This window comes from Vulpes vulpes, chromosome 5 (genome assembly GCF_048418805.1).
Source record: "Vulpes vulpes isolate BD-2025 chromosome 5, VulVul3, whole genome shotgun sequence".
Taxonomy (NCBI): Eukaryota; Metazoa; Chordata; class Mammalia; order Carnivora; family Canidae; genus Vulpes; species Vulpes vulpes.
Genome location: NC_132784.1, coordinates 30,544,208 through 30,569,420, shown reverse-complemented (window position 1 = coordinate 30,569,420; position 25,213 = coordinate 30,544,208). Strand labels below are relative to the sequence as shown.

General features: G+C 47.8%; 1 protein-coding gene across 1 annotated transcript in view; it reads right to left on the bottom strand.

Annotated features, from left to right (window-relative positions):
* Nucleotides 1-11,458, bottom strand: part of KIF5C (kinesin family member 5C) — a 151,060-nt gene extending 139,602 nt beyond the window's left edge. The window contains exon 1 of the mRNA XM_026008011.2: nucleotides 11,019-11,458. Within this exon, the coding sequence (XP_025863796.1) occupies nucleotides 11,019-11,144 (126 nt within the window). The 5' untranslated portion in view covers nucleotides 11,145-11,458. The remainder of the gene's footprint in view (nucleotides 1-11,018) is intronic.
* Between the last annotated feature and the right edge of the window lie 13,755 nt (nucleotides 11,459-25,213).

Here is a 25,213-nt window from a genome sequence, read left to right as displayed (position 1 = left end):
CTTTTGCAGCTGGTTTGTTCAAATCAGAGTACTAGATGCTATTGATTACACGTGAGGAGAAAAAGAAATGTTCATACATAAAGGACCTTGAAACAAGAAAGGAGGCTTTTGCTATGGAGTCACGTGGGACAGTAGACACATATCGAGATTTCCAGCCTCTCTCCCTTAATGATCACATCCCACTTATCCTTTCAATAAACCAAGGCCAGCAGTGCAGCGTCACCCAGAAAAGCTATTCAAGGAGCTTTTGCATTATAGCTTTTCCCTGCTACATGCTCCCCGGCTTTCATTGGCTTGTGGAAAGCAGGCAGATGGATCACGTAGTTGTCTTCTGAGCTCAGTACCACCCTTCTCAGATTGGTACGAACTACATTTACAGCAATTCTTTTAGGTGTTTCTGGGTGTATTCATATTTACTACCTTTTCAGTTAATGAACACTCATCCTTGATGTGAATTGAGTATTGGAAAATAAACCCAAAAGAATTGAGGGGAAAAATATATATGGGACAACAGAATCCACTGCAACATAATAGTTTAAGGAAAAAGTTTTGTACTTTCCTTTTTATGTTTCTGATTCCTTTTGCCTCTTAAAAAAAAAAAAAAAAAAAAAAAAAGCTCTGAAGGGATATGGAGGTGTAGAAAAAGCACAAAATAAAAAGAAAATCCTGGGCAGCCCCAGAGGCTCAGTGGTTTAGCGCCGCCTTCAACCCAGGGTGAGACCCCGGGGTCCTGGGATCGAGTCCCATGTCAGGCTCCCTGCATGGAGCCCGCTTCTCCTTCTGCCTGTGTCTCTGCCTCCCTCTGTGTGCTTCTCGTGATTGAATAAATAAAATCTTTTTAAAAATAAATAAAAAGAAAACCCCAGGGGCACCTGGGTGGCTCAGTGGCTGAGCGCCTGTCTTTGGCTCAGTCGTGATCCCGAGGTCCTGGGATCCAGTCCTGCATCGAGCTATTTTATCCCTTCTCATGCTACCACTGCCCAGAAGATACCATGGGCGGTTCCACATTAGCACCAAGAAGAAAGGGTGCATCCACCCTATTTTTCTTTAACACTAGAACCTTGGCCTCTATCTTTCTCTGCCTCAAGAGAGAGACTTAGCTTTTGATCACCTCCAAGAAACAACATCCTTTAGGATATTGAAACTGACAGGAGACAGCCTACAAAATCGTATGGTTTACATCAAAAGTCTGAAGGCACTGCCGTGTTCTGGATCTGTGGGTTAACAGTGCATGACAGCACATACTCTCGGTAAGAAGTTAATTTAGTTCAGGTATGAAGGGATGCCTTGGGAGACGAACTGGCAGCGATTCCATCTGGTAAGCAAAGAAGTGAGAGTACAACACAGAGGACAATTTACCCTCTCTGGATTGCTCTCTCTCAAAAACTATGGCTGCCTTAAAATCCTCTATATCCTGTTACCCAGCCATCCCAATTCTGAGCATGTGTCCTAGAACACATGGCAAGTGCATGAAGAAAGGTGTGCACCAATGTTTATCACACCTTTGTTTATAACAGAAGCAAAAACAAGCAGAAAAAAACCAAATGCCTCACACTAGGAAATGGTTATTGATTAGAGACAGAATTATACGGACCCATTAAAAATGCTGATATCTGAACTATCCCGCTAAGCAAAAGAGTGGCTTTTCGAAACAGAGGTCTGGAAAATCTTATCTTTTTTCTAAAACAAAGTATGGTGTTTTATGGAATGGAAAAGTGCTGGGATACACAAAGAGCGTTATCAACGGTATTTTCTGGTTCGTAAAATTAAAGGTGCTTTTTACACCTTTTTCATGCCTTTCTGCACAGCCTCAGCATTTTTTTCAATGAGCACGGAATATGTCAGAACCCCTGAAAAAGCTATTTCATTTGAGACAGTAACAACAAAACCATGAAGATGTCCCGAAGTAGGAAAAACAAGTTGCCAGAGCTGGAGAGAGGTCAAAGTAAAAATCCAAGCAACTAACTCCAGGCTCTAACGTCTAACAGCGTAGGACAGTCCGCATTCTTCTATTTCTTTCAAAAAATATCTGGTACTAAGCATCTACTCTGTTCCAAGCACTGTTCCGGGCCTTGTTATAAATGTGAGTAAGCGGCACACATTTCCTGCCCTCAAAGGCTTTTCAGTCTACTTGGAAGAAAGGACACATATACCCAAACAAATGAACCCCAGTGCTGGGGGAGGTCAGCCGGGAGCGCACCAGTATGTAACCTGGCAGGGGTCGAGGGGCAAAGGGGCTGGTCAGAAAAAGTTTCAGGGAAGGCATTATGGAATGAGACTCTGAAAGCACCTGGATGCTTGTCCTTCAGCCACTCTGAGGACAGTCATCCCGGGCACGTGGGATGTGAGCAGCTGGGGTAGGTGGGGAGAGACTTAGCAGCCGAGTCATTTGGGGGAATAGAAGCACAGATGTAACATGGGGTGGGGGCGAGGTCGGGAAGGTAGGCAGGCCCAGCATACAGAGGGTCTCAAGTGCCCCACTGGGTCACCTGGGTTCCAACTGACGACGACTCTCGTCCTGACCCAACTTTAGTCAGGCCCCTCTGGGCCCTCTTCTCACCTGGGCCCTGACTTTGCACTTGCAGGTCTGTCCTTGCAGAGTCCAGTGTTAGCAGGAATCCGGCTCGGGCAATTTGGAGAGCTCCCCCCCCCCGCCCCCCACCGTGCTCAGGATCTCCGTGCCCCTGACGACCTCAGAACCTAGATCTAACAGCACAGGGCAGCATCCGGCCTGCCTGCACCAAGAATCCTGGGAGGTCCTTCTGGCAAGAACCCCCCTGGCCCGGACGTCTCCTCTTGGTAACTGTCCGTCCACCTACCCGCCCACCGCCTGCAAGCTGCCCTGCCTATCGGAGTCCAGCCTCCCTTCTCCTCCCTGTTGCGACAGTACGGACACCCGTCACCATGATCTCTTTACCACTTTTACAAGGATCAGAAGAGTGTTTTTCTCTTACACAACCTGAGGGGACCAGGGAGCCTGTGAAGGGTCTGGGCTCTCCCAAGGTTAGTCAGTCTGCCAAGAGCACAGAGATCACTGCCAGCAGATCTGGGAAAGGCAACAGCACCTGACCGCCCACTACAGGCCGAGCCCGGTGCTTGGCACCCATGGGCCTGTGCTCTTGTGACCATCACAACCACCCCACAAGGCAGGAGTGATCCGGTCCCTCGCTGACAGGCCAGCAGGCTGAAACCCAGCAAGCTTTAGCAGCTTGTCCAGGTCCGTGCAGCGAAGGAGGTGCAGGCTGGGAGCTGGTCCTGGGCCTCCTGGCTCAGCCCAGGTCTGCTGCTGGGAAGTTCTGGGAGGAACCGAAGACTCGAGGTTCTCCCACACTCTCGGCAATACCAGCAGAGACAACCACAAATACAAGTAGGCGCCTCCTGGAAGAAACTTGGTTGGGGTGCAGCAAGTGGGTTAAGGGAGGAGCCTTCTCAGCCACAAAAAGAGGACCTTATTAAAAAAAAAAAAAAAAAAAAAAAAAAACCCTGAGAGAAGTAAGGTGAAATTGGAGCTGTCAGTGGGGCTATTTTTTTCTTCAGTCAAGAGAAACCATCAGGGAGCAGGGAGTCCTTTTTCTGCTCATTTAATAAGTAGACACAGGTGGGAAAGCTGAGGCAGGGACCAATGGGAACCCAAAGGTGGGGGAGGTTTCCTATTTTAATTGGGGGAGAAAAGACAAGAATGGAAACCATTGTCTTTAAAGAGGGGAGTTGGGCCTGGCAAGCACAGGTGGAGGCAGAAGGAAATCCCCCGTGATACCTGAGTTATTTAAGGAAATGCAGAAATTGGCCTGTCTGGAGACCTGGTTCTACGCAGGGAACAAGGGAAGAAGGAAGCCTCAGTCAAGGTACACTTACTAAGCAACTGGGCAACTACTGGGAGGGAGGCAAAGACCCGTAACACACACACAGACACACACACACTCTTTCCTCACGTGATCATTGCAAACAAAAGGATTAGCTGCTACAGTCCATAAATAAACGGACCGTGAGCTCTGCTTTCACGAACAGTTAGGAATTTCACAAGACTATCCCAAGCAGAAGGGAGTGAACAAATGCTGAAGATACGGGCGTGCAAGAGGGTTTTCAGGGGACAGAGTTAAGGGCAGTAATTGGGGGGGGGGGGGAGCTAATTCTGAAAATGAGAAAAATTATAAGGCAGATAGGAAACATGGGAGATACTAGCATTTATTGAGCATTTTCTCTGTGTGTGATGCTCTTTTGACCATTTCATGTCATTCTCATAGCCCTGTGAGATAAGTAATTTTATCTCCATTTTAAATATGATCAAATTGAGGCCCAGAAAAGTTAAGCAACTTGCAAAACAGCCCCATAACCAGCTAGTCAATCCACACTCAGTTCTGATGGACTTTCCCTGCTGCCCCTCCCAACCCCATTCATCTAGGAAATACGGGCTGTGTGCTCACCTTGAACAGAGTGGTCTCAGCGGCACGTGCGAGATTATAGCTATTTTTTATTCTAGGGTTTCAGAGGGTATGTTTACTGGAAACCACTCATTCATTTTCAAGTGATGTAAGCATCTCTGAATTTAGGGCACAGAAGAATGAAGGACTGGTGTTTCTCCACACTACTGACCACTACTATTAGTGCTCACTTAGACAAAGTGACTGAATTAACTCTTTAAAATCCTGGCTCAGAAAAAATAAATAAATAAATAATAAAATAAAATAAAATCTTGGCTCAGAATACTACTCTTAGGAAGGAATACAAAATGGTACAACCACTTCGAAAAACGGCTTGGCAGTTTCTTAGAATTAAACATATAGTTAAATGTGATTGATATAATCTTTGGTATTTACCCAAGAGAAATAAAAATTTACCCTCACACAAAAACCTAAATGCAAAGCAGTTTATAGCAGCTTTATTCATCATCATTCCAAACTGGAAACAACCCAAATGTCCTTCAATGAGTGAATGGAAAAACAAACTGTTAGGTCCGTGTGATAGACTACCACTAAGGAATAAAAAGAACTGCACTATTGGGGCACCTGGGTGGCTCGGACGGTTGAGCATCTGCCTTCAGCTTGGGTCGTGATCGCCAGGTCCTGGGATCAAGGCCTGAATCTGGCCCCCGGGTCAGTGGAGAGTCTGCTTCTCCCTCACCCTCTGCCCTTCTCAAGCTCTCTCTCAAATGAATAAAAAATCTTTAAAAAAAAAAAAAAAAAAAACACTATTGATACGTGCAACAATATAAATCTCAAAGAGTTCTTAAGTAAAATAACCCAGGCTCAAAATGATCCTTAATACGTGATTCCATTTTTATGAAACTCTGGAAAAGGCAAAATTATAGAGAGGAAGAAGAAGTGGTTGTCAGGGGTGGAGAAGGGAGAAGATCCGACCAAAGGGGCGGCATGGAGCACGGGGCGTAAACGAAACTGTTTTATATTTTGAGTATGCTGGTGTGTGGTCTCAGTGGTCTCAAAAGATGTTCACACTCTAATTCCTAGACTCTGTGAATATGTGAATGTCACAGGGTAAAAGGGACTTTGCAGATGTAACTAAAGTTGCTAATCAGCTGACCTGAAAATGGGGAGCGATTCCGGATTATCCGGGTTGGTGCACTGTAATCAGATGAGCCCTTGAGAGTTGAAGGGGGAGGCAGAAGGGTCAGTAAGAGAGACAGGCAGTGGAAGTTGCAGGGGAGACATAAACCGTGAGAGGGACTGGTTTTTAAGAGAGAAGGAAGGGGGTCGTGTGACTAGGACCCGAGCGTGGCTTCTAGTAACTGAGAACAGCCAGGCCTGGCAGCCACCAAGGAAACAGGACCACACTCCTGCGACTGTCAGGATGCTGCCACCACCCTGAATGAGCAAAGAAATGGATTTTCCCCCTGGAAAAGAAAAGGGCCCTGTCAACAGCTTGGTCTTGATCTTATGAGACTCTAAACAGAGAAACCAGCTGATCGGATGGACTTCGGACCTACGGAAACTGTATGATAATTAATTTGTATAGTTCTAAGCTTTTAAATGTGTAGTTATCTGTTACAGCAGCAAGAGAAAACTAATACAGTGCTGCTACCCAACTTCGTATTTGTCAAAGCCCGTAGCATAGAACTATATACGCAAAAAAGTGATTTTACAGTGTATAAATTTAAAATAAAAAAGTTTAATGTTCTTGCTTTTAAAAACCGTTACTACGGACAAAAAGAAAAATTTTAGCTGTTATTTCTTCTTTAGTCCTTCATCTCCACAATAACTCCAGCTTGCAATGTAGTTTCTGTCCCGGGCTCTTCTTCCTTTCTCGCGCATCCACCAGAACTGATCTGAGTTCCCACAGGGTGAGGCCACTTGCCATGCCACTGACCAGATCACAGCCCATGGCTGATGCTCTGCCTTGGCTCTCAAGTAGGTCAGAACTTCCTGCTTTCCTAGCACTTTGAACAAGAGGAAGGCCCCAAGTGAGGAAACTCAAGTGTCCATGTCCGTTTCGGGGAAGCTTCCTGGGAGCTGTCCAAGGCAGGGCGCCCGTCAATGCGGATACATCGAACAGCCAAAGTAGTGGCTGACTCACCAGGACTTTTAGCAGCTAATGGAGGAGTACGTCCAGAAATGCTATAAATCCAGTATTTTTCCTCTGAAGAATCAATTTTCTAATCACTAGGCCATCCCCACCCTCCAATTCTAGCTCATCACCGCTGTTAAGAGCTTTCCTAATTTTTACCAAAGCTGAAGATACTGCTTTCCCAATTCTCTTACTGTATCCTGCCATCTTAGCAGGCCCAAAGGAACAGCACTTCTCTTTAAAACTGTTTTTTTAACTACTCCCCACAGCCTACAGCCAATGAAGAGCCCACGAAATAAGTTAAATACACCAAAGTAAAGATTTCTAGATTCAACAAAGAGATCAAAAATATTTATTAAGTGCTTTCTATGGGCAAGGTACAAAGAAGCAAAACATAGATGGTCCTTATCTCTACATCTGGCTTACAATGTCACTGAACATATGATAAAACTAATAATCTAAGACAACGAAGTTGCGAGATCATATACAAAATAATGCGACAAGGGTTCAAGGTGGAGAGAGACTGAGGCCGGGGTGCTCAAAGAAAGAAACGTTTAGGTTTCTTTAGGGGGAAAAAATGCAAAAATGGTGGAGATGATCCCTTCAAGACAGGACATTCCCTTAAAAAGACAAATCTAAAAACTCCACCTGCAAAATCTCCCTCTTACCATACATCTCCATAAAAACTGAACAGGACTTTAAAGAAAAAAAAAATGACCCTGGTTTAAAAAAAAAAAAAGATCGATGCCCACATTCTCCACCAAAAAAAAAAAAAAAAAAAAGGAATTCTGAATTTAGACTAACAGCTAACAGAAATTCATTTTTTACATGTATCTGTTGGGAGTGAAGATGACTGACATTTCCGTATGGTTCTGGTCTTACTTGGCCATCCCCACAACTGCACCTTGCCTGTGCAAGGAAAGAAATGCCTACCTAAGGCAGTCTCCACCTGCACCTGAACCATATGGGCTGGTGGCAACTGAATTGACTTGGGAGCCATTCTACTGAGTGTACAAAACATGATAGTCTGCATTTCCTTTAGCTACACATTATTAATTAGGAAGGGGAATGGTCCTAGCACTTGCCAACCCCAGTCCCAACACCTCCAGCATCTGACAGTCTCCTGTACGCACTCTCACCAAAAGATGTATAAAAGAACGTTCATAGCAGCTTTGTCCATATTAACCCCAAAGTGAAAACTAACAATGTCTACCAACAGTCGATAGATGAATAAATTGTGGTACAGTCATCCAATGGGGTACTACAGAACCAGGATGAACTGCTGCTACACACCACAACATGGATGAATGTGACAAGCACGATGTTGACTGCAAGAAACCACACGCAAAAACAAACATACTATATGGTTTCGTGTACATTAAGTTTATTTTTAAAAAACAAGTTAATCTATGGCATTAGAAATCAGAAGAGTGGTTACCCTAAGGTAGAGGGAGCTAGTGACTGGGAGGGGCCCTAATGGGACTTCTGTGGTCCCCAAAATGTGTTTTTTTTTAAATATTTTATTTATTTGATGGAGAGAGGAAGGGAGGGAAATGGAGAGCACAAGCAGGGGGAGCTGCAGGGAGAGGGACAAGCAGGTTCCCCACTAGGCAGGGAGCCCAATGTGGGGCTCAATCCTAGGACCCTGGGATCGTGACCCAAGGCAAAGGCAGCCACTTCACCAAATGAGCCACCCAAGTGCCCCAAAATGTCTACTTCTTAGTCTGAGAAATGGTTTCAAGGGGGTGGTTACTTTATAAAAGCTTTACTAAGCTGTACCCTTATTACGAGAACACTTTTCTATATGAATGCTTTATTTCAATTAAAAAACGTAAAATCCAAAACTGTTGTATTGAAGGATTATAGTAAGATAATCAAAATCTTCACTTCGCAGTTGAAGAGTTAATTGTGTATTCACATCCACAATTTTTTGTTAAATTATTCATCTTACATAGTGACTTTGTTTTAATGTGTTTAGTCAATATCCTATGTATATTTAGATGGGAAATATAGTTCTTGGGATTTCTGCCTTGCACGGAGATCAAAGAGGATGATTTATTACTCTCCTTCATTAGTCTTGATGCATCACTCTTAGAAGACTCAGAAAACGGAGGAAGAGGAGGAGAGAAAGGGGAGGAGAAGGAGGAAGAGAAAAAGGAGGAAGGAGGAGGTGGAGAAGTCAAAGAAACAAGTTCCCCAGGCTTTTCTTTAAAACCTCTGGAAAAAAAAAAAAAAAAAAAAAAAAAAACAGGGTCACCAGAACATGTTCTAGTGCTGCACAATTATTTGTTTAAAAGAATTGTTACAAGGTAAGGGGCAGGGACTAGATGTCCCCAAGAGCTCCCACTCTAAACCACAGCCTGGCTCAGGAAATAGCAAATCAGAGTGTGGGCTGATCCCAACTGAGAGGGGGAACCCAAACCAGCTACTCGCTGCCCCCGGTGCCGCCCGGGCCCGCCGCAGGTCCCAGGTCCCAGGTCCCAGGTCCGAGGTCCCGTCCACCGCCCACCGCCCACCGCCCACCGCCGCAGCGCACCGTCTTCAACAGCAGGCGGAGAACAAGCCCCCCCCCGCCCTCCTAGGCCAGCTCCCGGTGGGCGCCGGGACACGCGGCCTCCAGCGGTCACGGCTGCCCACAACGGGGGAAGGGGGACGGAGGGGCGCTGCAGTTCTAGGGGGCACAAGGCAGCCCCGGGCGAGGCCCCAGCCCCGCCCCCGCCCCCTTCGCGGAGGGTGCACGCCCACCTGCCCCGCGAGCACCTGCCCCGCGAGCACCTGCCCCGCGAGCACCCGCCCCGCGAGCACCCGCCCCGCGAGCTCCCGCCCCGCGAGCACCTGTCCCGCGAGCACCTGCCCCGCGAGCAGGAGCACCTGCCCCACGAGCTCCCGCCCCGCGAGCACCTGCCCCGCGAGCACCTGCCCCGCGAGCAGGAGCACCTGCCCCACGAGCACCCGCCCCGCGAGCACCCGCCCCGCGAGCAGGAGCACCTGCCCCACGAGCACCCGCCCCGCGAGCACCTGCCCCACGAGCAGGAGCACCTGCCCCACGAGCACCCGCCCCGCGAGCACCCGCCCGCGAGCACCTGCTCCACGAGCTCCCGCCCCGCGAGCACCCGCCCCGCGAGCAGGAGCACCTGCCCCACGAGCACCCGCCCCGCGAGCAGGAGCACCTGCCCCACGAGCACCCGCCCCGCGAGCAGGAGCACCTGCCCCACGAGCACCCGCCCCGCGAGCACCCGCCCGCGAGCACCTGCTCCACGAGCTCCCGCCCCGCGAGCACCCGCCCCGCGAGCAGGAGCACCTGCCGGGCCGCGGGCCTCCGCGGGGGCTGCGGCTCCACCGGGGTGAGGCCGACGCCCCGGAAAGCCCGGCCGGCGCCCGCGGGGCCCCTGGGTGCGCGGCCGGCCGTCAATCACCGGACCTCAGGGCCGGGCCGCGGGGGGCTCGGGGGAGGGGGCCGGCCCGAGCATGCTCAGTCATCGGGATGACATCACTTGGTCGATGCCGGGCCGGGAAGGCTGCCGCGGCTGCATCAGCAGCCTGGAGCGGACGGCGGGGCCGTGTCTCCGGGCCCGGGGGGCTCCCGTGGGCTCGGTCCCGCCCCACGCGGCGCCGTACAAAGGGGCCCCGTAGCACACACGCCGGGGGCGGCGGGGGTCACGGGGCGGGGGCGGGGGCGGGCCGACCCGCATCCCATACCCCGCGGGCAGAACCAGAGCCCTACGGCGTTCCCCGCCCCCAGCGGCAGCCCGGGTGCCCGCGGGGGGAGGGGAAGGGAGAGGAGGGGGAGGGGAAGGGAGGACCGGAGGGGGACGAGGGGAGGGGAGGGGGAGGAGGGGGAAGGTAGGACCGGAGGGGGAGGGGAGGGGGGAAGGTAGGAGCAGGCGGGGGCCGGGGGAGCGCGGCCGCGACCACACAAAGTAACTTGCGCTCCCGGCAGGGGCTGCGCTCCGGCCCCCGCCCCTGGCAGGTGGGCGAGCGGCCCGCGGTCCTCCCCGAGCGCCTGCGGGCACCAGGTGGGGGTCGTCTCCCCGGCCCGACCCGGGGCGCAGGTCCCGGGCCGCCCGCAGAAGCCACCCCTGCCCCCCCCGCCCTCCCATGCACCGCGGGGAGCCGCGTCCACGCGGCGTGGGAGCTCCCGGCCGAGGCCAGGGTTTTTCCAGTACCTCTTTTTCCCTTCCTTGCGCTCAGGTCGTGAGCGGAACAGGTGAAGCGATCGACCCACGGGCCCGCTGCCTGGGGCCCTCCGCGAGCCGCAGAGACGCGGCCTGGAGGGGAGCCAGGGCACGGGGGGGCAGGACTCCCCACGCGGCGCGGCCGGGCGGAACAATAGGCCCACGCGGGCCCCCACCCCGCGAACAAAGGCGGCGCCGGGCCCTCCCTCGGCGCACCTGCCGCCCCCCACCTGGGCCCGCCCGGGGCCGCCGCGGGGGGGGGAGCCCCGGAGCGGCGCCCGAGCATCCCTGCCGTCGGGGCCGCCACGCGCCGCGGACACTCACCCCAATCACCACGGTCTCCTCGCCTTTGAATTTGGGGATGAATTTGTCCCCCCGGAGGATCTCCGCCTCGTTGAGGGGCCGGAACCGGCACATCACCTTGATGCTGCATTCCGCGGGGTCCGCCATCGCGGCGGGAGGGGGCCGGGGCTCGGCGAGAGCCGCCGCGCCCGCAGCCAGGCCGCCTCCTGCAGCCTCCGACGCCGCCTCTCAGCGGGGCATCGCGACCTCGGGGGCCGGGCGGGTCCCCGGCGGCCGACCTGCCTTCCCGGCCGCGCCCTGGCCCCGCGCGGCGCCCCAGGCCCACCTGCCCGCGACCACGCGGCCGGCGGCCCCGGCGATGCGCAGCGAGCGAGCCTCGCCCGGCTCAGACCTCCCGGGCTCCTGCGCGCCCGGCCATCCTGCATCAGCACCAGCGCGCTCCGCCGCCTCCCCGGGCCGCCCCGCCCCTCGCCCCGCCCCCGGCTCGCCCGGGGTGACGTCACTGCGGAGGGCCGCCCCGCCCTCGCCCGGCCTCGGCGCGGGGCGCGCTGGGACTTGTAGTCTCCTCCGCTGCGGGCGGAGAGGCCGGGATGGGGCTCGCGGCTGGCTGGTGGGGACAGCGGCGGGGGTACCCCAGGAGCCACCGCTGAAAGCCTGCGTTCTGGCCTGGCTGCCCAGGTCAAGGGTAGCGGGGAGGTCATACCCAGCAATCCCGGTTACAATCTCCGGGCAAGGGACGCCGCGGTGGCTCAGCAGTGGAGCATCTGCCTTTGGTCCAGGGCGTGACCCCGGGGTCCCACATTGGGCTCCCTGCAGGGAGCCTGCTTCTCCCTCTGCCTGGGTCTCTGACCCTCTGTGTGTGTGTGTCTCTCGTGAATAAATAAATAAAATCTTTTTAAAAAATAAAAATAGGGCAGCCTGGGTGGCTCAGTGGTTTAGCACCTGACCTCAGCCCAGGGCATGATCCTGGAGACCCAGAATCGAGTCCCACGTCCGGCTCCCTGCGTGGAGCCTGCTTCTCCCTCTGCCTGGGTCTCTGACCCTCTCTCTCGCTCTGTGTGTCTCTCATGAATAAATAAATAAAATCTTTTAAAAATAAAAAATAAAATAAAATCTCTAGGTCAACCAGGTCTATATCCTCTCTCTAAACCTTTTCATCACCTCCAAGGACAAGCCCTTAGGATAGCGCCCAACGTTATGGGCCATTTTCTCTGTGCTGAATGGTTTTGTAAGAGCTGTGAGGAAACTAAGGGGACAATGACATTTGCATGGATATTTGAAGCCATTGTTCCCCAAAATGCCTGCACGTACCAGTTCACAACACATGTTGGGTCAGAAACTGCTTTAATACCTGATGAAAGTCGAAGACCTTTTCCCTAACAAAAACCAAAAACAAACCTGCACAGACCCACAGGTTTTTCACGCTATTTTATTGGATTTGGGGACAACTAAAGCCTGCCTGTGACTGCCAGGTTAAAAACCTCTTAGTTACTATTAATGATAGTGCAGTTCATAGTACCTCTGCCTAATGCTTACTTAGAACCTGAAGAATGATCAGAATATATATACAGCATCAACTTCTAAAGTCCTTTGCATAATACAGGTCCCATGATGAGATTTTGCCTACTTATTGGCTTCATCTACACTTCTTGTCTTGATGTAGACACACTGAAGATTACCCAACTACTTGTGGCTTCCTCCATTCACCTTTCACTGTGTTTGTTCTGATACTTTAAGCCATTTTCTCTCTAGGACCCACCCATTCATGCCTATTACTAAGCAAGTATGTTAAATAAGAAAAACAGAGTAAAAAGTAATAGAAACCCAACTGGACCTCTGTGGCAAAAGGAGAATTTATCAAAAGAGTCCAGATTATCTTGCTTTTTCAAAAAAAATGATTAAACAACAGAGCCAAGGAACAGGCAGGCCATCAAGACTCTCTGTCTCTCTTGTCCCTTGGAGTCCTTGGAGGGACTCTCTCCACTTCTTGTCCCTGTTTTCCCTTTGTACTGGCTTCATTTTTTCTCATCGTAGATCATCCCGACCCCCCCCCCAAACCAAACGTCAGGAAAGCCAGCTGCCAGGGGTCCCGGGGTTTCATTCTTCAATGTCCATCACTAGATAGGGATAAATGTTTGCTTGGAGTTTCAGTTTGGAAAAAAAGCTAGAGAAAGTCTATGATTGGCCAGGGCTTATGTGTCTACCTCTAGACTACTCAGTCCGAGTCAGAAACTTTGTAAGATCTTTGAAGAATACGATGGTGGGAAGGTTCCCAAAAGCAGAGGGATGACATTCCCAGAAAAAGAACATGGTGCTGGGCTAGCAAAACAATTAGATGACCACTCTCTCTTCCCAGGGCTACCTTTTTCTCTTACTCACTCAACCCTCCTTCCTTAGGAAGCCTTCCCTGACTTACTAAACACCCACCACAGGTAGGTGTCCTTGTTGCCCTCATAATCTCCTATGGATATCTCTATCACTACACTCTCATGGGCAATGATACCTGCCTCACCTGTATGTCTCTAGCACCTAGCACAGAGTAGGCAGCATGCTGAATAAGGAATCCAACCTAGAAGGAAGCTCCCCTGAGTAAGAATCCCAGCCCTGCCACTCACTAGATGTGGGAACCATGGCAAGGTATTTAATTTCCTTAAGACTCAATTTTATCTCCGTCATTGGAATAATAATCATCTCATAGCGTTTTTGAGGGAATTAGATGAAATAATACTTTTAAAATACCTAGCGTGGCACGTGACACACACATGGTATAAACCTTTAGATATTAGTTGTGGTGGTTGTTGCTGTTCTGTGCTGAATAAGTGACGGTAAAACAAATGCATTACTTAGTTCATTTAAGGAGTACATCTGTTGCTTAAATGCAAGTGCACCTGGGAATACAGTTTCTCTGCCTAGCTGAGAAGACAGACCTACTAAAATAAACCTTCGCAATCCATTATGAGCAGCACCAATTCGATTTCCTGTCCTCAGATGCAGCGAAAGTAGGTTAGAAAAAGACCCAAGCACCACATTCTCATCATTTCTGTAGTTCTCGGGCCCTGGCTCAGACACCCACCAACTTCAGCAGTCACCCTCACGATATACTGGAGAGGTCAGCCCAGTCCTCAGTCTCCCCGAGCCCACTGAGGATTACCAGAACCTCACACACACTGAGAAGGTCTGAAAAAAGTCAGCACATGGATAACCTGGGGTGGAGAGACCTGTGTGTCCCTGGGTTCGTGCGTCACTTATTCATTCGTCTATTCACTCATCAACTATTAACGGAGCAAATGACGTTTGCTGCCACTATATATATCTAGGTTTATTAAGTGAGCTCTTTACAGAAGGGTTAATTAAGAGGGTGCCTGGGTGGCTCAGTCGGTTGAGCGTCCGGCTCTTGGTTTTGGCTCAGGTCATGGTCTCAGGGTTGTGAGATCAAGTCCCATGTCAGGCTCTACACTCAGTGGGAGTCTGCTTGAGATTCTCTCTCTCCCTCTCCCTCTGCCTCTTCCCCCAACCACACCCTGTCAAAATAAATTATTTAATTTTTTTAAAAAGAGGGTTAATAAAGACTTCCCTCCTTCCCTCCCACCCACTTGCTACTTGAGAGGAAATTACCTAAAGGTAATGACTGAGAAGTAAGTCAGAGTACCCTGGACAGACTGCTCTCAGTGGTGACTAAAAAGGCTTAATCAAGGAGATGGAGTGGGGGGAAAAAAGGAGACAGACTAGGTAGGACTGAAAAATCATAGGGAAAGTCTATGAATGGCCTGGGCTTAAAAAAATTGAAGAGATATCCGAGCACAGAAAACAAAGGAGGAAATAGATAAATTGAACAACATCAAATTTATACACTTTTATGCATCAAAGGATAATATTAATAGAGTGAAAGGGCAATTCACAGAAAGGAAGAAAATATATGCAAATCGCATACTGGTTAAGGGATGTACAGAATATATAAAGAACTACTACAAATCAACAGTAAAAGAAAATCTGATTTTAAAATAGGCAAAGGGCTTGAACAGATATTTCTCCAAAGAAGATATACAAATGGCCAATAAGCACATGAAAAGATGCTCAACACCATTAATCTTGGAGAAGTGCAAATCAAAACCACAATGAGATACCACTTCGCATGCATTAAGCAACAACAACAGCAGAAAGTAAGTGTTGAAGATGTGGAGAAATTGAAACTCTTGTGTCCTGTTGGTGGGAACAAAATGGTGCAGACACCATGGAACACAGTTTAACAGCTCCTCAAAAAATTAAAAAGAGATTAGCATATGATCCAGCAATTCTACTTCTGCATATATACTCCAAAGAATTGAAATCAGAGACTCAGATATTTGTACACCCATCCTCATAGTAGCATTATCTTCAATAGCTAAAATGTGGAGGCAAACCAAGTGTACACCTATGGATAAGTGAATACACAAAATGTGGTATATACATATGATAGAATATTATTCAGTCTTAAAAATAAATTCTGAGGGGACGTCTAGGTGGCTCAGCAGGTTGAGCGTCTGCCTTTGACTCAGAGCGTGATACTGGAGCCCTGGGATTGAGACCCACGTTGGGCTCCCTGTATGGAGCCTGCTTCTCCCTCAGTCTGTGTCTCTGACTCTCTCTCTCTCTCTGTGTCTCTCATGAATAAAAAAATTTTTTAAATCTCTAATAAATAAATAAATAAATAAATAAATAAATTCTGATATAAGCTACAATATGTATGAACCCTGAGGAAATTATGTTAAGAGAAACGAGAAACTCACAAGAAGACAAAAACTATATCATGCCACTTAGAGTATTCAAATTCATAGGAGAGAAAGTAGAATGGTAGTTGCCAGGGGCGAGGGAGGGGAGAATGGGGAGTTATTATTTAATGAGTATGGAGTTTTAGTTTGGGAAGATAAAAAAATGTTCCAAAGATTGATGGTGGTGGTGACTGCATAAGAATGTAAATGTACCTAATGCCACTGAACTGTACACTTAATAATGGTTAAAATTGCAAATATTATACTATAAAATATAACATAAAATTTTTATTGTGGTATATTTTACCATGATTTTAAAAAGATTGAAACCCCTGTGCAGTGTTGGTAGGGAGGCAAATCGGTGGAGCCACTATGGAAAACAATATGGAGATTCTTCAAAAAAATTAAAGATAGAAATACCTGATGACCCAGCAATCCCACTTCTGGGTATTTATCCACGGTCTCAAGAAGATACATACACTCCTATGTCCGGAAATGAAATCCTGGTCTCAAGAAGATATATACACTCCTATGTCCATTGCAGCATTATTTACAATAGCCAAGCTATGGAAACGACCCAAGTGTCCACCAACAGAGGAATGGATAAAGAAGATACACACACACACAAACCTACTGAGTGTGTAGGTTAAAATAGGAAATAAAATAGGAAACATCACCATTTGCAACAACATAAATGGACCTTGATGGCATTATACTAAGTGAGATAAGTCAGAGAGACAAAGATAGCTACCGCATGATCTCACTTATATGTGAAATCTAAACAAACGACCAGACTCATAGACACAGTAAACGGGTTGGTGGTTGCCAGAGGCATGGGGTGGGAGTGGGGGAATTGGAAGAAGGGGGTCAACGGTACAAACTTCCAGTTTTAAGATAAATAAGTCCTAGGGATGTAATGTACAGCATGGTAATGACAATGTATATATACTGTGTTGCATGTTTGAAAGTTGCTAAGACAATAAAGCTCTCATCACACACAAAAAAATTGGTCACTATACATGGGGACGGATGTTAACTAAACTTATCGTGGTGATCACTTCACAATAGATACATATGTCACATCATTATGTTGTGCACCTGAAATTAAGGCAACTGTATCTCAATTTTTAAAAATATATGATAACTTGGAAAGAACAAGAAATTGACCTTTGAAAACTTTCCTGAACAGCTCTTGCCCACAGGGCTCTCTGCTTTGGGAAGATAAAAACCTGAGCACGTGCTGCCTTGCAATGACATTTCCTGCTGTTGTCTGGTACTGTTCTCTAGTTCCTTCCATTTCACAGTTCTTTCTGATAAATGTCTTTTTTAAAAAAAGATTTTGTCTATTTATTTGAGAGAGAGAGGACGAGTGGGGAGGAGGAGCAGAGGGAGAGGGAGAAGCAGATTCCCCCCTAAGCAGGGAGCCAGACATGAGGCTTGATCCCAGGACCCAAGAGATCATGACCTGAACCGAAGGCAGATGCTCAACCAACTGAGCCACCCAGGTGCCCCATTCTGCTAAATGTCTTGTGTGTGTGTCTTGCTCTTGTCTCTGTGGGGATCGTGCATTATTTACATACTTGACAGATATTTTCTGAATGATCAATCCATGTCCATCATGATGGTGATGATGGCGAGGACAAATGAACCCAAAAATAAATTGCATTGGAGATGGAGCCCTGGGCTCAGGACCTACATTTTTCATTCCTGTTCTGCTGCTAATGAGTTTCATGACTTTGGAAAACGTATTCAGCTTCTCTGAATGATTTTTCTTTTTCTACATCTGCCAAAATGGCGCTAAAAATATTATCTATTCTGGATGAGTGAGAATTGAAAGAGAGATCTGTGAGAAAATGATTTGGAAATAAAATCTGGAAGAGATTGTGAATTGATTGGGGGAATCACCCCCCACAAAAAAAACATGAAAAAAAGAGAAAAAGGCAAATATTAATATAAAGTTAATTATTCCAAGGGTTGGCATAGGGCCAGGCACAAAGTAGCAACTCAATAAACATCTTTCATACATTCATACATCATTCATTCATTCATTCAAAAATATGAACCCTCAGGGGGGATCCCTGGGTGGCTCAGTGGTTTAGCACCTGCCTTTGCCCAGGGCGTGATCCCGGGTCCCAGGATCAAGTCCCACATCGGGCCTCTGCATGGAGCCTGCTTCTCCCTCTGCCTGTGTCTCTGCCTCTCTCTCTCCGTCTCGTGAATAAATAAATAAAATCTTTAAAAAAATATATGAATTCTCCGTTACAGAACTAATCCCCAAGGACCCTAGTGGGTGAATCATTTGCCTAAGGGGATGATCAAGTCCTGGTGCCTTGATGTTGGTGCCTGCTTAAATTAACAGGTGTGCTGTGCTCTTCCGGGACAGTACCCACTCCGCTCCTCTCTTTGCTGACCCAGCAAGGCCTTTCCCAGGCAGGGATCTACGGGGCCTAGGAAAGCAGTCAGTGAACTCACTGCATAGCACAGGGTAAGGGCCTCAAACAGACCTGACATTCCCCAGCCACAATTTATACCGACGCCCCCACCAGCCATACTTGCGTGGCCCTGAAACTTCACTACTGAGATAAAACAGAGAGTGGGGAATTACCTGGATCATTCAGGCTATGCTGAACAGCCTTCCTCTGACTTGCTTGAGCCCAGTAGAAGTCAAGGCCAAGGGCAGCCCCTGTGGTGCAGCGATTTAGTGCAGCCTGCAGCCTGGGGTGTGATCCTGGAGATCTGGGATCGAGTCCCATGTCGGGCTTCCTGCATGGAGCCTGCTTCTCCCTCTGCCTGTGTCTCTGCCTCTCTCTCTCTCTCTCTGTGTCTATGAATAAATAAATAAAAATCTTAAAAAAAAACAAAGCGATGCTTTCTCCCCCACACCCACAATCTCTCCCGAGTTACCAGAATCATTTTTGTGAGCACACTGCTTCTCTCTATTCAGCTCACTCCTAGAGAGCAGTTTCCATCCCGGTCTCTACTGCCAGTAAGAAGTGTAAATTGAAGCAATTATCTGGATTGTTCAAGGAAAAAAAGCTTCAGAAATTCTTCTGCCTGAGTGATCTAGGTAATTGCTTCAATTTTCACATCAGCTCCCCGTCTTCAGCAGTCACTGGGATAGCCATTTAACTCAGACCCTGGGGTCTGTAGGTCCCTGTGTGGGTTTAATCATTTCTGATTGCCCAGGCCCAGCTTCATTCCTATAAGTGCAAAAAATATCTGTACCCAGTGAAGATTAAAAACCAATCGGACAAAAATATTTTTAAAGAGGTTGAAAAAACCCTTTACAACTTGCAAAAATCGGCTATTGCCATTGAATAGGAAACCTGGACGCCTTTTAAGATACAGCATCTCAGTTCCAGCTGTCCAGGTGAGCCAGCTCAGCGGGGAAGCAGCAGAGGCTGTCGCCCCCCCACCCCCTTAATATGACATTAGCTGATCCAAGGGAGAGAGCCCATTCTTGGTCTTGCTGACATGTCAACTGAGATTCATTTTACGAGATTAGACTTTTAGTATGAATGCTTGCAGAAAAAATTCAGGGCTTTGGACAAGTAAGATGCAGAACCGTTTATTCTAAGGAAAAAGAGGAGATGAGGGAGGAGCCCCATTTGGCCCTCCCCTTGGAGCCCCCTGGGCTCACCCCCAGGGCGGCTTGGGGTCGGCTGCTCCCTCCTCTGAGTCTAAGCCCATCCAGGCCTATCTGGAGACAGAACTCCACATTGGTAGTTCCTCCAAAACCTCCACTTTACTTAAAATAGATGAAGGATTTATATTACACCCCACAGTGATCTACTCAAAAATCACTAGAGCCTTGGTGTCTCCAAAGTCCCGTCTCCACTGTGCCCCGCAGAGTGCGACCCGCATGGCTCTTCCCTCCTGGTCCTGACTGGCCCTGGCCAGTCCATGGTGTCCCAGCTCGCCCCAGGCTTGTACAACCCAGCTCGTTGCTCAGCCAGGTGCAGGGCCTCCTCTAGGCAGCAGCCCCATCCTCCTCCTCACTGCGCGGAGGAAGAGTAAGGAGAGCGGGCCCGGGCCCGCAGTGAGGACACACAGCGGCAGCCTCAGCCATCAGTGTCTTGGAAATATGTTAAGGACAATGGAGGTTTCTGGGGTTGATGTGATCCTCTAGAGAGGTTTCTCCTTTACTCTTTGAGACAGTAAATGAGGTGTGTGTGTGTGGTGGGGGGTAATAAAAGTCAAAGAAAAGTATCCAAAGACAAGAAGCCTTTGTTTTTTCTTCCAACAATTGTGTTCAGGATCTGTTGCTGTGTAACAAATTACCTCAACACCTAGAAGCTTAAAACACCTGTTATTTCACAGTGAGGCAGGGATCTGGGCATCCCTTAGCTGAGTTCCCTCAGTGGCCCAGGTTCTCTCCCTAATGCAGCCAGGGCAATGACCATCTCGAGGCTCAAGGGGGAAAGGTTCACTTCCAAGCTTGCTCTTGTGGTTTTGGTAGGATCCCATTCCTCACAACTGATGACGACCCTCAGCTCCTTGTCCCGTAAGCCACCAGAGCGCAATAGGCCTCAACAGAACAAGGAAGAGAGAGAAAACAAGGCAGGTGTCACAGTCTGTTTTCTTTAAAGATCTACTTTATTTACTTCAGAGAGAGAGAGAGAGAGAGAGAGAGAGTTACTCAAGGGGAGGAGGGGCAGAGGAAGAGGGAGGGGAAGCAGGCTCCCTGCGGAGTGCAGGGCTCCTCGCAGGGGAGCCATCCCCATCCAGTGCCTGGAGATCATGCCCTGAGCTGAAACTAAGAGTCCTATGCTGGGCTCCATGGGTGGCTCAGTGGTTTGGTGCCTGCCTTTGGCCCAGGGCATGATCCTGGAGTCCTGGTATCGAGGCCCATATCGGGCTCCCTGCATGGAGCCTGTGTCTCCTTCTGCCTATGTCTCTGCCCCCCCCCCCCCCCCCGCCATGTACGCTCAACTGACTGAGCCACTCAGATGCCCCAGATATCATAGTTTTTTTTTTTTTTTTTTAAGATTTTATTTATTCACGAGAGACACAGAGAGAGGCAGAGACACAGGCAGAGGGAGAAGCAGGCTCCATGCAGGGAGCCCAACCAGGACTCGATCCCAGGACCCCGGGGTCACGCCCTGGGCCAAAGGCAGACGCTCAACTGCTGAGTCGCCCAGGCGTCCCGATATCATAGTTTTTTATAGCTTAATCTCATCCATCCATTTTTGTCACACTCCATTGACAGATACACATCACTGGACCAGCACACTTTCAAAAGAAGGTATTCCACGTAGGTGTGAAGAAGAGGCATGGATCCCTGGAGCCACCTTAGACAGCTGAATAGCCAATAAATGAATTAACTGTCACTTACTGATCACTTATACTGAAATTGGGCGGAGAGTAGAATTATGCAATACAATTTTGGAAGCAGATCCTTCTCAGAAAGAGTTTCTGTCTAGTTGGGAGATAAGATGTACGGTGAGTAGGGGCTCCTGGGTGGCTCAGTCAGTTAAGCATCTGCCTTCAGCTCAGGTCATGATTCCAGGGTTCTGGTATCGAGCCCCGCATTAGGCTCCCTGCTTGTTCCTCTGACCCTCCCCCCTCTCATGCTCTCTTTCTCTCACTCTCTCTCAAATAAATAAATAAAATCTAAAAAAAAGAGAGAGAGAGAGAGAGGGAGAGAGAGAGAGAGATACAGTGGTTAGAAGAGAAGTAACAACTATTTTAACTAAAAAAACCCAAGACAGCAATCATCAAAGGAAAAAAGCAACATGTTAAATTGCTTAAAAATACAAAATCCCATACATCAAAAGTCATACACAATAATAAAACAAAACAATCCACCAAGGAAGGTTTTTGCAACATATGTGACAAAGAGTTGATATCATTAATAAAGAATTCTTATAAATCAATGTGACAGTTGTAATGCACAATAGAAAAACTAGCCCAGAACATAAAAACTCAATATACAATAGAATTACAAATTAACTTTAAATGCATGAGAAACTATTCCACCTCATTAGTAACCAAAGGAACGCCTATCTCATTGGCAAAGTTACAAAGAATAATAACGCACAATGTTGTAATATATACCGGGAAGGGAACATTCTTTTATCCTACAGGTACAAAGGTAGATGTGTATAATTTTTCTGGGAGGGCAACATGAATCAAACCTTGAAAAGTGTACAGGTACAGGCCTCCCCGACATAAAAGTACTTGTACCTTCAGGGAACATAAGAATGGAATGGAGATATCTGGGGACTAAAATTGGAAAATGGGTTTATCTCAAACCACGGAGAGCCTTGGACAACAGATTGTGGTGTCTCGGTGGTGTTCAACCGATAGAGGGAAGTCACTAGAAGTTTTTAAGTAGGAGAGTAATGTGACGAAAGATGAGTCCTAAGCCCGGTTAGAAACATCAGTGAGATAGGATAGAATCGGATAGACTCGTCACTCTCTCCACAGGATCTCTGATTCTCCGTCTCTGCTTCACTGTCCAGCAGATCCAAACAGATTGCCCTTCTTACTGAACAGAGACTTGGAGGGATAGTTCTAGCCTTTTGGGCTCCTTTGATCTCCGACATTTGAGACCTATCAGCAGGAGCCAGAGGGAGGGAGATGTCATCTCCCATCAGTCACAGAACTGGACACACCACAAATGGCAGCAATGGAAGTGCATAGTCCAGGGTGTGTTCCTCAGGATTTCTTGGGTTGCAAGCAACAGAAGTCTACTCGAGCTAGCTCAAGCAAAAGCAGGGAGTTAATTGTAATTCTTAAAGGAATAAGGCTGGACTGCAACTGTTACTCCCCAAGTTCCATCGATACCAACACCATGGTGTTTTTCCAGGTCTTCCCCTTTCCTGGAACCTGCCCACTCCCCACACCAGTCCACTTGGTTAAGGGCAACATCACGCTCAATGATCATGGTTGTCAGAAGTAAGCCCTTAACCAGCAGAAGCCATGAGAGAGACATCATCTTTCCCCTACAGAATTCTTCCCCAAATTGTTGCCAATACAGCAATATTCAACACTGTGTGCCTTCCACCATACCCCTCATCTCAGATTCAATCCTACTAGCTTCACATCCCCATTTTCTGTTCCCCCCTGCCAACTTCTCTGTCTCTCTCTCTCTCTCTCTCTCTCTCTCTCTCTCTCACACACACACACACACACACACACACAGAGATTACCTAATGACAGTCAGCAAAATCCAAAGTAAACAGAGTTCTGATATGGCCACCAGTCAGCCTCTGCTTTGGGAAACCAACTGACTCATTTGGTCCAGCTCCCGTGTGGACAGCTTAAAGGTGGCTTTTTTTTTTTTTTAATCTTTAAATGACCCATTCCTTTTGAGAGGACAAAAATTGAACTATAAAGAACTAACTGAATAAAACACTCTAAACTGACCCAGAAAAGATATGAATTTGATAAAGTACTTAAAAAACCCAACACTGAAAACAGTGATGCTTCCAGGCTCTGCTAGCATAAACACATAGTTGTGAGCCGAGTGACAGCTTGAACCTATTTGGCAAAAGATTCCCCAGCCCCATTTGAAGGACGTCTTACTCCTACAGTACATTTGTTGGCAATATTCAGCTTTTAAATTCTGATTAATGAAAATGAAATGAGTTAATGTTGTTTCTTTGTCCACTTTTACTGGCATTCATCTGTCCACCTCAGCAAATTTGCTGAGGTTTGATTGCATCAAAACCTAAATCCTAGGGCCCATTTTACTCTATTTAATCCATACCATAAGCACTTATATGTGTACATGTGTAAGTATCTGTATATGTTTATACACACACACACGTACTATATAGATGTAATGGAGATCTTTCTAGTTCTAGTGTTTTGAAAAATGTATTCATTTACTCACTCATTCCATTGCTTTCCATAAGCATCCATTCACTCGACAAACATTTATAAAATACTCACTAAATGCCAGATACTGTTCTGGGTGCTGGGGATGCAATGGTGACAAGACAGACATAATCCAAGCCCTCATTGTCCTAAATTCTACTGGAAGAGATAGACAATGAACAAATAAGTATGTGCCATAATATGTCACATAGTAATACAAGCACTGAAGAAAAGTAAAGCAGGGTGAAAGGCTAGTGAGGAATGGTGGTTTCTTTTCCAGTTCAGGTGATCAAGAATCAAAGGAAATTTGGAGATGTGTTTCAATCCTTAAACTCAAACACAAGAAGAAATATAAGGGAAAACACACACAAATATACACACACACACACACACACAAAAAAAAAAAACAAATGAAAGAGAAAGAATGAAGGGAAGGATTTAGGAACAAGGGGATGATACCAGTTAGCTACTGCTGAGTAACAAACCACTCCAAAATGCAGTGGCATAAAACAAGAACCATTTGTCACTTCTCACCAGACTAGGGGGACCTGGGCAGTTCTGCTAAACTAGGCCAGTCCCTGCTGACCTCAGCTGGGATCTCTCACATTTCAGGGTATCAGCTGGTTGTCAGTTGGTTCTAAGATGGTCTTGGCTCTTCTCCAAATGCCTCTCGCATAGCTTGGGGAGGCTAAGCCAGGTATGATGTCATGGCAAGCTAGAGGTGTGAGAGTGAGCAAGCCTACCTGTGTTAGGGATTAAATGCAATTGTGCATCTATTTTCAAGCCTCTGTTTGTCTACCATTTACTAACATTGATCATATCAAACCACGTGGCTGAGATCAGAGACACAGTGAGAGGTGATTGCAAAGCTATAGGGCCAAGGGGGTCCATATGTTGAAGTCCCAACCTCCAAAGTGACTGTATCTGGAGATAAAGGGTCTTTGGGAAGGTAATGAAGTTAAACAAGGTCATAAGAGTGGGGTTCTGATCTGATAGGACTGTGGCCTTATGAGAAGAGGAAGAGAGAAATCCCTTTCTCCTTATCCATCATGTGAGGGCACAGTGAGAAGATGGCCATCTGAGGCCAGGAAGGAAGCTCTCACCAGAACCTGACTCTGCCAGCACCTTGATCTGGGACTTCCCAGCCTCTAGAACTGTGAGGAAATCCATTTCTGTTGTTTAGCTACCTAGTCTATGGTATTTTGTTACGGTTGCTGGAGCTAAGACAGGTGTGGACACAGAAAGGCCATTTGCTACCACAAGAAAGGAGAAGGAAGGAAAGAAGGCAGAGAAGAAGAGAGGTTTGCTTGTTTTAAAATGTGCATAGTTAACAACAACAACAAAATAATAAAAAAATAAAATGTGCATAGCTGAAAAGATGAACACATTTCACTCTCCTTCATCGGAAAGTGGGTCGCATGCTCAGTGACCATCTGCAACCCCCATCTGTAAGCAGAAGGCAGTGAGAGGGTGAAGAGGATTGGGACCAGGGAGAAAGGGACCAGGACTGGCTCACTTCCTTCCAAAAATACTTAGAAATGGTTTGGGAATTTTCCATGCCTGGAACAAAACAGTGTTGTGTGAAAGGTTTTTGTTCCACCTGGACAGCTCTCATCACAGCCTATTCTCTTCTTATCTTCAGAA